This window comes from Egretta garzetta, unplaced genomic scaffold, assembly GCF_000687185.1.
Source record: "Egretta garzetta isolate BGI_Z169 unplaced genomic scaffold, ASM68718v1 scaffold215, whole genome shotgun sequence".
Taxonomy (NCBI): Eukaryota; Metazoa; Chordata; class Aves; order Pelecaniformes; family Ardeidae; genus Egretta; species Egretta garzetta.
The window spans coordinates 3,504,500-3,520,024 of record NW_009259719.1 but is presented as its reverse complement, the minus strand read 5'-3'; the positions used below and the strand labels follow the sequence as shown (position 1 = coordinate 3,520,024).

Here is a 15,525-nt window from a genome sequence, read left to right as displayed (position 1 = left end):
TTTCTAGTTTCCAAGCTTCAGATGGGCCCCCCAGATACCACTGAGTCCTAAATAAATATTCTAGGTTAGAGAAGACAAAAAAAGTGGGGGAGGGGGAAGAAAAAAGAAAACTAAGGTAGCCATAAGCTAAACATAAAAGAATTTGTCCATAGCAAAGAAAGTATTTTGATAACATTCTGTAGATGTAAATAGCTGTTGTTAATTTCTAGAATTCATACCTTTACTGATATACAGGAGCCAAAAATAGTTTTCTATGCTCTTATGCTAATTTTATTCATGCTTTGATCTGTCAGGTGTTTTTACTAGACTGGGAGTTCAGTCAGACTACACTGTTGCTGAGTTTCTAAGGACGCAGACCTGTTTGCCTGATTCCCCTTACTGTGGGGAGCTCGTACTTGAGCCCTGCAATTTTCACCCTCCTTAGCAGGAAGCAACAGGGTCTTTCTGAGGAAGATTCACACTGTATTGTTTGCCTGACACTAGTCATATGATCATGCTGATATGCTGCTGGGATGTAGGGGGCAGATGGGCTCGACACCAGGCCAGATTTTCTTTCAATTGTACTAATTCAATCATGCCAAATCCAGTCCCAAAAATGCATTCACAAGTGATGTGGGCAGCTGGTGCAGGTGGGCTTGGGATCAAATTAAGTATCTCTAAGTACAGTGCAGCCATCGCCTCAGTGTTTTAATATGGCAACATTATGCAGTATATTTACCCAGAAGGTCGGGGCATGACACATTAGAAATGCATATAGGCAGAAGCCTTTGTTTATATGGAAGGCAAAACATTTTAAAAACACTCATTTCAAACACAGGGGTATAAAATCAAACACAAAAGGAGCATGCATTCATGACTATTTAGTTTATAGCAGACGGTGTTACTTCCCTCTTCAGTAGTTCTAGTCTTCATTTGCCAAACACTGATTTGTCAAAATACAAAGAATACAGAAACTATGCAAAGCAACATGCCAGAGACAGTAAGCCCCAAATACAATTACTTTTCTTCCATAACTTTTTATACCTGCTTTCAAGTGTCATATAATCCTGTTATGTGTTTATTTTACAGATGTAAAACAAATGCATGTTATCTCTTTTATGAAAAAATGAAAGCAGAAAAAGCAAAAACTTCGGATACTCTAAAGCATATTTCTAAAACTGCAGCAAGTACTTTGAAATTATCTTTTAAAAAAATAAATGAGTTTTTCCTTACCTCTCTAAGATGCATGTTTTCCTTCTCCTTCTGATCTAAAATCACTTCTAAGTGATTAACCTGAGATTCAGCCTCTGCCATCCTTCGAGTTCTCTCATTGTCATCTTCCATTCCTTTAGATGGCAAACCTTTACTTTGCAACATTTCCAGAAGCTTTTTTATTGATTCATCTCTGGCATTTAGTGTTTGCTTTTGTGTTTCAATCCGAAGCTCCATTTCTTCTAGCGTTTTTCTCAACAGAAAGAGCTCTTTAGCTTGTCTATCATGTTCTGCTTGAAGTCTTCGAAAATTCTCCTCTGTGAGCTCAATGGTAAAATGCTCTGCCCCTCGGTTTCCACTTTCTTGCTGGAGAAGATGATTAAGGTCTCTCTGGGTTCTAAGCTCATCTTGAAGTGCCTGGATTGTCATTTGCAGATGCTGTAACAAAGAAAATAAAGAAAAAAAAATCAATTTAGAATCTGAATGTAGGATTACTCTTGGATTAAATTTTTGTTGTATGCTGTTACAAAAATTCATTATAATCAGTGATGAAAGTATATCAAATGACCTTATAAAATAGCAAATGTATGTGACTAATGATAATCTTTCAAGTGCTTCTAGAAAAAAAAAAGACAACAACAAACACACACACAAAATAGTGTCAGCTACAGGTAAAATAAATAGCAAATAAAGACAAACCAACAAACCCAAACACTAGGCAGTGACACATCCATTAGTACAGTCAATATGTACCTGTAAAGCTGAAAGACTCAGTATTCCATGTTTTCTAAATTACTTCATAGACTAAACATAATTCTGCCCTTCATGGTGCTCAAGAGTACTGTTTTTTATGAAGTCAATCAAAGCACTCACTATAATTGAAGGGGGCCTTTGGGGAGGGGCTGAGTTGGGGCTGGTTGGTTTTGGTTTTTTTTCTTTTGGCAACTAAAGCTATGAACTTGTTTAGTAAACAGGATTACTGTATCTCTAACAAGCAAACAAAAAACACAATAAGCAATACTGAATTTTGAAAAATAAATTGACTGCAAATAGTGGACAAACCTTTGTTCTCCTGGCATCCAAAAACTGAACAGCATGGTAAATGAAAAAAATGAAGCAAAATCAACATAAATAAAGGTCAGATGCAAGCAAAGGAGATTCAACAGAAAGAACTGAATTCAACAAAAAGTACCTTAAACAGAAAAAAAAATATTGAGTTATACAGAAAGGCACCAACAAACTTCACAGTACTCAAATATATAAACCTAAACTATAGACAGACTTTACTCAATAGGTATGACAAAAAAAAAAACCATTAGAAAAAAAAAATCAATCCCACAGTGAATAATAACATTCCTATTTTATCTTACTGTTCTTTTACACTTTAAGGTTTTTCAAAACACAGTAACTTGTCCTAAAACATTTGTATTACATTTGAGTACAGGGGTCTTTCTCTTGCACTCCCTATTAAACACAAATCAAAATCAAAAGGATTTTGCCCAAGTTAAGGTTGGAACATAGCTAATTATACTATATTACTATGGTTTATGATGTTCATTTCAGATTATATTTTTATCTGATGATTTGTTTTTCTTATTTTTTCCCCTCTATTCACTGCCTACACAGCATACTGAATTTATAGAAACATGCATTCCTGAATAGTCACATGGTCTGTACCAGAAGATATTTAGTTGACGAAATTAGGGGACTTACATGCATGGCACCAGACTTTTTTGCATTAATGGATATTCTGCAACTCCATACTCTACCATACTCTAAAAACAAAAAACAAAACCAAAAAACCCCAAACAAACAACAAAACATTTCATTTGATACTACCTTCATGTTTAGTGAAGCTATCAGTTTGTAACAACAATTTAAACTAAATGAAAAATGCAAAACCTTAAGAAAATAACCTTTTGAAATCATGGCTTTTATAAGTTATTTCAAATGGAAAAAAGTACTGCCAATAGTAGAATTCTGTACAGTTATATACTTTGAATCTGTTCTGTCATTAAATAGCACTGTTTTAATAAATGCCCAGATGTTAATTCTCTTAATATTTGCACCTTATTAGGCACATAGTCAGTTAAGAGCATGCAAATGTAGGCTACACACTTACAGCCCTGCTTTTGTTTAATGGTAATTCTTCTCTTTTCTTAAGCATCTTTTTATTTTTATAAATTTTAAAAGCTCGCAATAAACTTAAAACTCCTTTAGATGTAGCCACTTTCTCACTTAAAATCTACTAATATACTGAGCGTTTATGACCACAGGACTGACAGTTTTAGCACAGAAATTCAGTGCACAAATCTAAATCAAATTTTCAGATAGGACCGAAATTATATTAAATTATTATCGTGAATGGGTGAATTAATGAAGACATGGGAAGGCAATGACAAAGAGGGACAGATGCCACAAAGTAAAGAGAATCAAAACCATTTATTTTTAAATGCTTTTTCACCTTGTTAAGTCACAGGGACATAATTTTTGTAGATTACCATAAGCAGCAAATACAGTAGTTTTGCGATGATTCCAAACTAAATGACATCTTGCATTAGAGAATACAGACTTACTGTATTTTCTAATCCTTTGTAGCTTGTAACACTGAAAGTTGGAGAAGAATAGATGCTTGAAATTACTGAATTTAAAATAATGTAGTTTTTACTAAAGAGATTGCAAGTTTCCCTTATACAGGAAAATATTCTTCTTCACTAACATTAGAGTAGAAATATGTATATGTATGAAACATGCTTTAAAAATATTAAAAAGAAAAGGAAAATAAAACCAAAGCCACTTTACGCTACATTACATTCTTCAATATATGGCTATTGAAATGGAAGAGGCAAAGGAGCAGGTAAAAATATTATTTCACTTTTTTAAAAAGTAAATTCTCAGGAAAGAAAAAAAAAAAGACAACAGACACCTCAAAGAATGCACTGGAATATCTCCGTTCTCATCATTTTAGCTTAGCCAATGATGTTGCAAGCTATTTTAAAATTACACCCAGTAGTTTGTTTCAGTGGCATGACTGGTATACAAATTTCTATCTTGAAGCTCAAGGAACAGTTTTTTTCTGTTCAGGTTTTGTTGCTACTGGTTGAGGGCAGAGGGGGTGGGTGAGGTGGCACATAAATCCCAGCTTCTGACGGAAAGCAATTATGCATGAGACTCACACCTTCCATTTACAAAAATACGTTTTTATTCAAAGACTTCAAAAGAAACTATGAGAGTGTTGCAAATGGGGCAAAAATTAAAAATACTACAATCAAATAAGATTTATATAAAATTTTTCATTCAATCTTATAATTTAAGGAATCAGGTTCATTTTTTTACAACTTCAGACTTGGAATCATACAACTGACCCATCTGACACATCTGTACTTGTTTTTCCTGTTATGGAAAATGCCTTGGTTAGAGCAAATTAAAAATTTTCAGATGAGCAATTACAAAAAAGTAGATTTGTATCCATGAAAACTATTCATAAATTTGCATCAAGCTTGGCAAACAGTGCCTCTCAAAAGAATTCAAGAAATATTTTCTTTTTTGTTTTTCAAATTAGAAGTTTAGGTTTTTAAATATTTTGACATTATTTTTTATTTTGTCTTTTTTTTTTTAATGGAGTTCGAAATTTTTCTAGGTTACATGCTTCCTTTTGATCAAACAAAATTTCATTCAGCATGATACAAAGGAATTTCCCTTTTAATTAATTAATTTTCAAGTTGGTGTCCACATCAGCTATCAGCCAGTTTCAGTCCCAGGTTGTTTATTTTATAAATGAAGCTCATATCTATACATTCTTCAAAATAATGAGTGGCTGAAATAACACGCATATAAAATTTACTTTGTATAAGCACAGTAAACTAAATCCTCTGCATTCCAAAATTATTTCACTACTAAGCAACAGCAATATTCAGCAGTTACCAGTACGCTAGAAATAGTCAAAAGAATTGTTTTCTCCAATCTGAATAATGATTTAAGATCCATCCTCCTAATATTAAATTACACAATATTTATTACTTGATGCTAAAAACTATTTACAAATAAATGTTTTCCCAAAGTCAAGCAGTCTCTGTACACCAAATGCCTATATTTCAATAAGACTTTAGCTAAGCAAGGGAAACTCATTTCTAAAATATTTAAAATAAGACAAAAATAAAAGCAAACTTAACATACACATTGCTAACCTACAGCCCTTCTGAATGCAAGCTGCAAAAGCCAGAACTGTTGGATCAACACACAAATAATTAGAAATCAAAACTCAAACAACAATTCTGGTTAAGATAAATCAGACAACTTCCTCTTCTGTCCCACAACAACTTATGTATGTGGTTCTTAGGTTCTACCCATAACTATGTTTGTCACTAGGTGCAACAGTAGTTATGGCTGCTTCCCAGTAATTACGTTAAAACTAACAGCTTCAACTGTGGCAGACTACTGCTACTTTGACATAAGAGAATCCATTTTTGTATACTTTCAAGACTTACAACTCTCTTTGAACATGATGGACCAGATTTAGACTTGCGCTGGCAGAGATTTGTGTGTATCTACAGCTAGCTAAGAGAAGGAAAGAACAAATGTTGTGAGGGTGGAAAGAAATTGTATAATTAATTGCAGTGGGGGAGGCATGTAGGAGTGCTGTGAATATCTGTCACACTGCTGTCATTACATAGACATAGAACTTTATGGGGTTTAAAAAACTCATGCAAGATCTACCATATTTTTCATAATTTCTATTAAAAACAGACCAGTTGACCAGAAATATTTCCATGCCAATTTCTTGGTAACAGATAAATAGTTCTCAGAACTTTTTCATTCCTTCTCTATAGCCTGACTCCAAGCGGCAATCCATGGAACTGCACAAGAGGATCCATTAATCTTTCTCTGAATTAAGCATACTGCATGTTTGCAAAATTTGCCCCCATAAACTGAAATAAAATTATGAAGGGAAGGTGAATTAAGAGTCCTCCTTGGATTCAAGTTGCTCTAGTCTGTGCCAACTAGCTATTCCCAAAGGAACTGCCTGCAGAGAACTGACCTGCCACAGTATGCCTTGGGCCAGAGCACATAAGCACTTTCAGAGCATTCCAAAGCCTTAGGTATATGGTGAACAGTGAAGGAAATCGCAAGGAGACTCACTGATTTAAAATTGTTGGTCCACCTACAAGAGTACACAGTTCCTTGTACTTTGTACCATCACCCTAGTACCAAAAGCAAATAACATGTTGAAGAACCCAGTCTAATGTAAAAATTGCTTGCTACTAACATGGAAGGAAGTGACAAACCTTGTTTCAGGTAAAGAAATAAATTACAGCTGGGTCTGTCTTGACTGAGAAAGCCAACCTGAAGGATTAGGTGGCAGAAAGTGGTCTTATGCTATCATCAAGTGATGGATTTTGAAATATGCATCCATATATGCACAATTTGCTAGTACTTTTCTATAATGTAGCAATAATCTAAAACAAGCTAATTCCTCAGACAGGAATCAGTCAAACTTGGGCACCAGAGCTGCTGAAGGATTCTGAGTATGTTCTTCAGTAGTTTCTGCTCTAAATAATTCAGTACAGCACTGTAACTAAAGGGGGCGATGGGAAGATCATCCAGTAGATTTTAAACAACTATTTCTGTAGCCGTTCATGTTCTGTTACTTTGGTGCTCTATCCAACACGAGCTATAGCTACTTCAGTGGACTTGAGTGGGGTTTTTTCTCGCACCTAATGCCTCAATCCTCCCCCCCCCCTCATCTTTTTATTGATTTCTAGCTCCTATCTCTGACAGCTCCATTTTTAGCTCCCAATTCTCCTGTTTCTTTCCCACTCCAAACACAAGGACAAAATTGTTGTGGTTTAACCCCAGGCAGCAACTAAGCACCATGCAGCCACTTGCTCACTCTGCCCTCCTCCCCAGTGGGATGGGGGAAGAGAATTGGGAAAAAAAAAAGTAAAACCAGTGGGTTGAGATAAAGACAGTTTCATAGAACAGCAGAAGAAGATAATAACAATAATTACAAAAGAATATACAAGTGATGGCACAATGCAGCTGCTCACCACCCGCTGACTGATGCCCAGCGTGAGCCCCAGCAGCGATCGCTGCCCCCCCAGCCAACTCCCTCCAGTTTATGTACCGAGCATGACATCATATGTTACAGAATAGCCCCTTGGCCAGTTGGGGTCAGCTGTCCTGGCTGTGCTCCCTCCCAGCTTCTTCTGCACCTGGCAGAGCATGGGAAGCTGAAAAGTCCCTGACTGGTGTAAGCCCTGCTCAGCAACAACTAAAACATCCTTGTATTATCAACATTCTTCTCATACTGAGTCCAAAACACAGCACTATGCCAGCTACTAGGAAGAAAATTAACTCTATCCCAGCTGAAACCAGGACAAAACTGTATTAGCTTTGTCTTCTGGGCCCCTTTTCTGACTTTTCAGCAATTGAGGAGTAATGACTACTGTGATAACAGTCTCTGTCCTCTCAACGTCAGAACCATCAAACTTAGGTAATGGTCAAACAATCCAAAGAGAAAACCAACTGACAGCAAAATCCTGCAAGTTTAGAAGGAATAAGAGTCCAGGAAACAGCAGGTCAACAAAAGACATCTACATGCTGCAGGGTGGGACATGAGATAAGGCTGAACTGCCTTATCTTACACCAGGCAGCTGTCAGTATGGGAATACATAGGAGTACATAGGAATGGATTCATGACAAAAGACTTCTGGAAGAGCTGGAAATCAAACCAAACCATTTCAATATACTCACTTTTTTCTTTTTTTCCTTCTATTAATGCACATAAGTTACAAAGGATTTGTCAGTTATCACCTGTCACAGCCTTTGAAAAGGCATGGTCTAACAGTATTTTTCTGAATTTATTCTTCAAACTACAGATGATTGTTTTAAGCAGTCTCTGCAGCCAACTTCTTCATGGTATGGGATATTTTAATAAGCAGCCTTGCACTATCACTTTATCTCTATAGTGCACGCAATGAAAGGAATAAGATGTACTAGCCAAAATGCTCTGTATCTTGGGATATAAACATAGAATTTACAGGGCCAGATCAATTGATATAGTCTAGACAGTAGCAAATATATGACAATACAGAAGACTAACTGTACACAGTAGAAAGCTACAACTATAACTGAATACATCGAAACAAGATTAACAGCAAATTATACTATGAACTATATTCTCATTTTCTAAAAATCAAGCTTCATTATTTATTCTTTAACTGGCCACTGCTTCATTTTCATTCTTCATTATATGAAGCTGCCATTGAAAGGTGACAAACAACTTAAAGCTTTCTTATTAACTGCATCTAAACCAATTTGTATGTTAACTTTCGTTACATTTCTGAAACAAGTATGAGCATTAGACTTGCAAATATTTGTAACTGAACAAAGTTAAGAACAATCATGCAAATCTTCATTTTCTTCTGTAAGAGAAAACCAAAAAGGGAATTGGAGATATTTTCTTCATTGGCATAAATTAAGAAACAGATTCTCCCATGCATTTGCTCATCTGTCTAATGTAGTTTAAAATTCTGGCATCCAAACAACAACACTGAGGATCAGTTGACAAGAATTTTGCCTGAATAAGACAGGAGTGACAGAAAGAGATGAAAGGAGAAGACAGATGTGATTTGCGAGGAATCACAGGAGATTCAAATGCATTTTCAACATCAAAAATTCTGGAGGCGAAACAGATGTGAGAACTTCTGCATAACACCGTTTGCTGGTAGAAACATGTATTTGAAAAGAGATAATTCTTCTTTACTGGCTTTCCTTAATTTTTCTTTCCTTATGTTTTTAAATTTCATGCCTTTTCAAATTCTGTGAAGCTTGCCCTTAATACCATGCTCTGCAAGTTAAATAATGTCATGTACATTTAAGTCTGCATTTCTTAATACAGACATTATATTTAATCTGAACTATCAGACTTCATTACTATTCAGTCAGCTTCTCTGGGTCATCTCACACAAATATCTTAGTGAAAAACAAGTAAGACTGGAAAGACAAAGTATTGCCTAAAAAACTGAGGTCATGGTACGTAAATGCATCTCCGTTTATAACTGAGGAGAAACTGCAGGCTCAAACATTTTAGCACTGCAACTTTCATAGTAGTTTTGCATCTAATTCTTAAGACACAATCTGTAAATATATTTCTTTCCCAATTCTCTGGTTTGCTGTGGGCTGAGAGATGTCATTTTTCATTTATTTCCTTTGCTTTGCCGTTTACCCTGAATAGGTCTGCTATCACACATACAGTTTGTCATTCTGTCAAATATTTTTTCATAATAGATATTTGCAGAACCACAAATCCATCTCTAAAGCACTGAAGTTTGTTTGTTAATTTGGAGTATTCTGGGGTAGAAAAAACTAACTGTATATCTGAAATACCTTCCTTCTTTCTTCCACAATATTTCTCCAGTACAGCCAATGTTTTCTGTGGTGTGTGATCTCACTTCAGGTCTTTCAAATTCACCTTGCCTCTAAAATGCAATACTTCATTTTTATTTTTTTTTTTCCTTCAGAAAGTGAGCTGAATACTATTTGTTGAATTATTTATTCGATAGAGGTTTTCTGGTATTTATCAACCAGCTCTAATCAAAATCAGAACAGAGTCTTATCTCTGTGGAGGCACAGTACCTTTCGCCTCAGTCCACACTTACAAATAGGGATTGTACCTTGTATAAAGTAGTATCTCAAAAGTTCAGTGCAAACTTCTTCATCAATTCCTTTAACCTAGAAAAATTCAAATAAATCTATGTTTTCTCCTATTGATAAAAATCACTTTAATACTCATATCTTGTATCCTGTAATCGTAAGATCCAGAAGGCCCAGAAGAAGGGACTTTTAGAAAGTTAAAAAGTCAACCAAAGACTTGAGAGGAGTAATCTGCAAAGATACACATTCACAAAAATTGCCCGCATCAAGTTCTTTAGTTACGAAAAAAGAAAAGCTTTATTAAAACATTTAAGCCATCAGTATCATAGAAAAATGCAAGGTTTGGTATTTAGGTTATCATTACTGGTACGATTACAACTTTTAAGCAGTCCAATTATGCTGTTAAGACTGTGGCGGCCTTTTTTCCCTTCTTTCCTTTGGAAAAATGCTGGTACAATGTGTTTAGGGCTGAGCAATGCCAGAATCACTAAATAGTATTTTTAGTTGACTGAAAATCACCCGTAACACAGATTTTGATCAATCTGAACACATCTGGAAGAATATGTTTCAAGATTACTTATTACAATTTACCAGGAGGAAAAAAGAATTAACAAGGCCTGGAAATCTATGTCAGATTAAGAAAAACAGATTATTCCACACCCCCCCCAAAAAAAAAAAGAAAAAAAAAAAAATTGTCTGTAACATTAGCTACCCAGGTAAGAACAATGCAAGTTTTAGAAGTCCTGGCATCCATATTTAAAAACTCTTATCATCAGATTAAGTAACTATACACAGTGAGAAATCCTCCATTAGAAATCCTCTAATGAATTGCAGTTTCTCTGATACTCTTTTCTTGCCAGGATAAATAATTTCCACTCTTTTTGGGGACTGAAGCATTTAAGGTTCTCCAAGGAAGTTTTTAGACCATTTGGGACCATAAATCTTTACCTTTCCCACATAAGATTTCTCACATGGGCCTAGCCTCTACGTAACAAATCCTTTCGATTTGCATTTTGACTGCCAATGGTTTACAAAAGCTGAGCAGAATCTCAATCCTACACCTAATCTCAGGAGTAATGGCAGTCACAAAACAAAATCCCTAGAGCTTCACATCATCACAGCAGAAGTCCAGGAAAGCGCAAAAGCACTCAAATCCTTTTCCAAAGAACAAAGAAAATTCCCCCTCCCCAGCAACCCCACTCCCAAACCCCACTGTTAACGAAGAGATAAAAGATGAAAAGGAAAACAAAAAACAAAACAACACATCATTCCTAGGTCTCTTCTGCTCATAAAATGGCAGATTTCCAGTTATCTCCTCAGCCTTTTATCTAAAGGGAACAGTAAGTCTGCAATTCTGCTGATGCACTGTCTGGTACTTCTGGAAGCCCTTGTTTTTGGGATTGCTGTTAAAACTTTCCTATCAAAAAAGGTTTAACTGAACATCATAAATATACCTCTAAAGTAATAATCGCTTGCTTTCAGGAGGTAACAGTTTGCACTAAATTATCAAGTATTTTCAGTATCTCCTATTTGGCAAATATACTTGCAGACACACACAAAGCTCTTGAAAATTGTGTGGGAAAAACTTTCTTAAAACTCAGTGAGCAAAGCGTTGTTCATTAACAAAACAATGCACTCTGTATTTACAACTGATTCAAATTTTGTTTCCATTTTATTTTAACAAAAAAAATGAGGAAATTCAGAAAAGAATAATTTCCTCCCTGATTTCTAACAAGTTCAGGTTTCCCTGAACAAAGCAGATTTTATTTTCCAGCATAGTGATGTTTAATGTACAGCTTTTTATCAAATAGCATTATCTTCCCTTTTTTTTTTTTTTTACAGTTATAATTAGTGGGTTACTTATTTAATGCCCAGAACATCAAAAGTGCCATGCCCAGAGTAAGTTAGTAAATCACATGGAATTTAGCCAACACACTAAATTTTAACACACCTCTTATCATGAAAAGTGCATATGGGTTCATTAATGATTATAAGCGGTCAGCACCTCTGCTTTAAGTCTTGTTTAAGAATCAAAAGAAACCTATTTTTTTTCTACCAGCAAGATCAAACAAGCATGGCCTTAATGCTTTTAATTATGTCTGGTCTATTTCAAGTCTCATTCATCAAAGTCACTACTAAAATTATTCTTATTATCCTTTAAGGGAAGTTATTTCTAGTGTTTCCATTCTAACATTTTCACCTAAAAAACCACACAGTATACTTTTGTGAAATTTTACCACTTTGCAGTGTTAGGCATTAATCAGCTCTCATCTGCAAGTCCAGTGCATGTAGTCTCTCAGAAAGGCCTTGACCTGTTGCTTAAATAGAAAACTTTTAGGTCAATCACTTGGTTTTGAGCCGTGCAAATATAATACTAAACATCTGATTGCCAACAATTACAACTGTTGCCATTAAGTAATTGCCTAAAGGAAAATACTGAGTAACTTCCAACAAATTATTTGAGAAAAAGTATACAAGTCCTAAAGTAAGTTTTTTGCGATATATAAACTGTAAATTAAAGATGTAAAAAGGCAATACTACATTACTATTCCACCACAAAAGTGTCAAGGGAAGATATTTAGAACATGAATGACAGTACAGAATATTGCTGAATTAAGATCATTTACAATTGAGCACATTACTGGGAAACAACATTCAGCCCTGACAGAATTCTTATTTAAGCCTTCCAAAATGCTAACAGCCAAATAACTGAGACCAAGTGAGCAAACATTCACAGAATTTTCAAGGATATTGGTATGCAAGTATTTCTGGCTATCTTTTTTATAAGCAAAAGACCCCATGTACATAGAATGATCTAACAACTTTCATGGCTGTCATTAAAAATTTTAATTCCTCAGAGCCTTAAACCCAAGGTTTATTTCCTTCCTTGAGTAGCACTCTTCTAGTTCTTCAGTTGTCTCTGATGCTAGGGCTCAAGTTCTAAACAGTATTGCATCCTGAACATACTGCGATTTTGAATACCTCTGCAATAGCTCAGAAGAGGGCATGTTCTGAACCATTTCAACTGTAGCCTCCAACAAAAGGCAGGAAGATCACCAGCCTTCACCTATGGATGACAGGGCTACTGCAAAAACTGACTAATGTTTCAGAAAAGCCATAAAACTCAATACTTCAGAGTTTTTATGAGCATTTCCTGTACTAAATATTGTACATACTGAAATTATAATAATTCATACTGCCAATATAGGATAGCTGCCATAAAATGCTATTAACTGCACTGTATCAGTTTACTAAGATTAGCAATAAAGAGATTGACCGCTCCAGGCACCGGAAATTATACTGTGTAAGAAGGGGATATGAAGAGATTCTTGCCTGATGTCAGTCTTGTCACACCAAGAAGCAAAGAAGCGTAGGTACAAATTGAACTTCCAGTAAGAAAGACTACTGACCATTCCCCAATCTTGAAATCTGCCAAAGTGTAACCAAAGTGTCTGAAAAAGGATTAAAATACTATTTCTCATAGTCTCACCATAACTACAAGTTTTACATTTTTTATTCCATAAAATCAGTTACAAATTTATGTTATCAATACAGAAATTGATTAATCAAATGTTGGGAGAGTGTGTTTTGTTTTGTGGGGTTGTTTGGTTGGGTTTTTTTTTTTAAAGAAAAAAATGCAGAGCTCCCCTTACAGTGAAATCACATACTATGTCCTCAATAGACCAGCAGCAGACTGAAAGCTGCCCTGTCAGATTCCAGCATAGATTTACTGATTTACTGGAGTACAATTTTTTTTTCCCCTCAGAAAAGCTCTAGAGATTCCACAATTGGGTTTTTATACAGTTGTAGAACGCCATAGGATCAACATTCTTCAATGCTGGTTTGGGGCTTGAGAAAAAATGAGGTTTAGGAATGACCACAGTGGGCCCAGAAATGAAAGCCAAAAGCATATGCTGGGAATATTTATTTTAAAAGCAAGACTGTGTGCGAATTAATATCTGCATTTGTCACAGGAACCTGAGCTCTGTTCCTGCTTCTGTGGTCATGTACAACTGAAATGCACCTGATTGAAAATCTGGGAAATTATATTTGCCTTCTTCCTGGCATATCCATGAGATTATATTTGGTAACACCAGTTCAGTATGAACCACTGTGCAAACTTCAGTTAATAAAGAACAGGAAGTTAAGAATTCATTGTTTCTGATTGCCAGCTTTAAGAAAGTCTGAAAAGCTAAATAATACTTGACAAGTAACTTCCTCTCTCTTTTTGGATAGTAGAACATTGTCCAGCTTGCTGATTCAGTCAAAATAATAGCATCCAAGGTTTTTGCTATGCTAAAAAGCCTATTACTTCCTTATTTCTCAAAAACTGACATCTAGCTACATTACAGGAATCCTTTTTGAGACACTGAGTCAAGAAGTTACTTACAAAAGGAGAGCATTGAAAGTAAACAAGGTCACATTTTAAATACTAAAAAACGCGTGATATTCCATCTTCAGTCCATCCCTTTATCTGCTTGATCTTTTGCTATAAAGTTTAGAGGCTTCTGGCAGGCAGCTCACTATTACCTCAAACGAAAAAAAATAAACCAAATACTTTTCCTAGATAAAAATCATATGAACTGGGCTCCCTTTCCCTATTTTGCAGTCTGCCTCCAAAGAAACAAACATCCTACTTCTTTCATTTAAAAAAAATAAAATCTGAGGACAGGAATTTCTAGACACAGTACAAGTTCTGCTGAAGCTATCAAAGAAAAACACACGTAAAGGAAAAGGTGCATGGGTGTCCAAATAGTGTTTCCAATAATAAGGTCCTAACAGTCTGAAATGGAGATGGTCACCATTGTCAGTAAGCACTAATGGACAAAACACTGAATGGTGTGCATTACATGAGAAAATAATTATTTCCATAATATACAGCATGTGTTCATTTCCCAGGTGACCTTATGCTACATATTGTAAAAGTTAACATTTTGCTTCTCATACCTAAGAAACAATACAGAGTAATGTAGCCTGATGTATCTTACCAGTTTCTCAAAAAGAGATTCTAGTGATTATTTTTTACTATATTGAAAGACACAGAATAGGAAAGATAGAAGGCTACACAAAACCACAGCACTGCATTGCAAACTTACATGTTTAATTTACGTGTGAAATGCGTGCTTGAAGTTTCTGTACAGGAAATCTTCACTGACGTAAGAGACAAATGCATAGCATCACTGAAAGCTGTGGGAGTAGGGCATCTTAACATTTTGTATGACCTTCTTGTCCTCTCCACCTTTTGATTTTGAAACTTTCTAACTATATTCTTATAATGCAGCCACTAGAAAAATCATATGAATATAAGTTATTCACATCACAATTTCAAGTACAGCTTTTAGAAGCCAGAAATAATAAAAAAAAAAAAAAAGTGATAAACCAAGTTCCAATTTCAACCTCTCCCTGCTATATTTTAATCAGGCAAAATACATGAGACAACTCTTCAGCTTCCAATTTTTTTCTCTACTAGGAATAGTACTGTGAGTTGATTACCCATAATACATAATCATTTCCCATTGAAACAATTTCAAAAGCAGCTTTAGAACTATGTGTTCTGCTACAGTTAAGGAAAAAAAAAAAATCAATACAGAGATTTCAGTAGCTCCAATCAAAACAGTGTTCAGTTAGATCCAACAGAGAAAAATGATGCATCACAAACCAAGACAACCATCTGGGAAG

At 35.3% G+C, this 15,525-nt stretch overlaps 1 protein-coding gene across 1 annotated transcript in view; it reads right to left on the bottom strand.

Moving 5' to 3' along the window:
• The window catches only part of ERC2 (ELKS/RAB6-interacting/CAST family member 2), a 362,739-nt gene that overhangs the window by 304,601 nt on the left and 42,613 nt on the right, over positions 1-15,525 (bottom strand). The window contains exons 2-3 of the mRNA XM_035894657.1: positions 2,254-2,277; positions 1,213-1,629 (exon numbers count right to left, since the gene is read on the bottom strand). Coding sequence (XP_035750550.1) covers positions 1,213-1,629; positions 2,254-2,277 — 441 coding nt within the window. The remainder of the gene's footprint in view (positions 1-1,212; positions 1,630-2,253; positions 2,278-15,525) is intronic.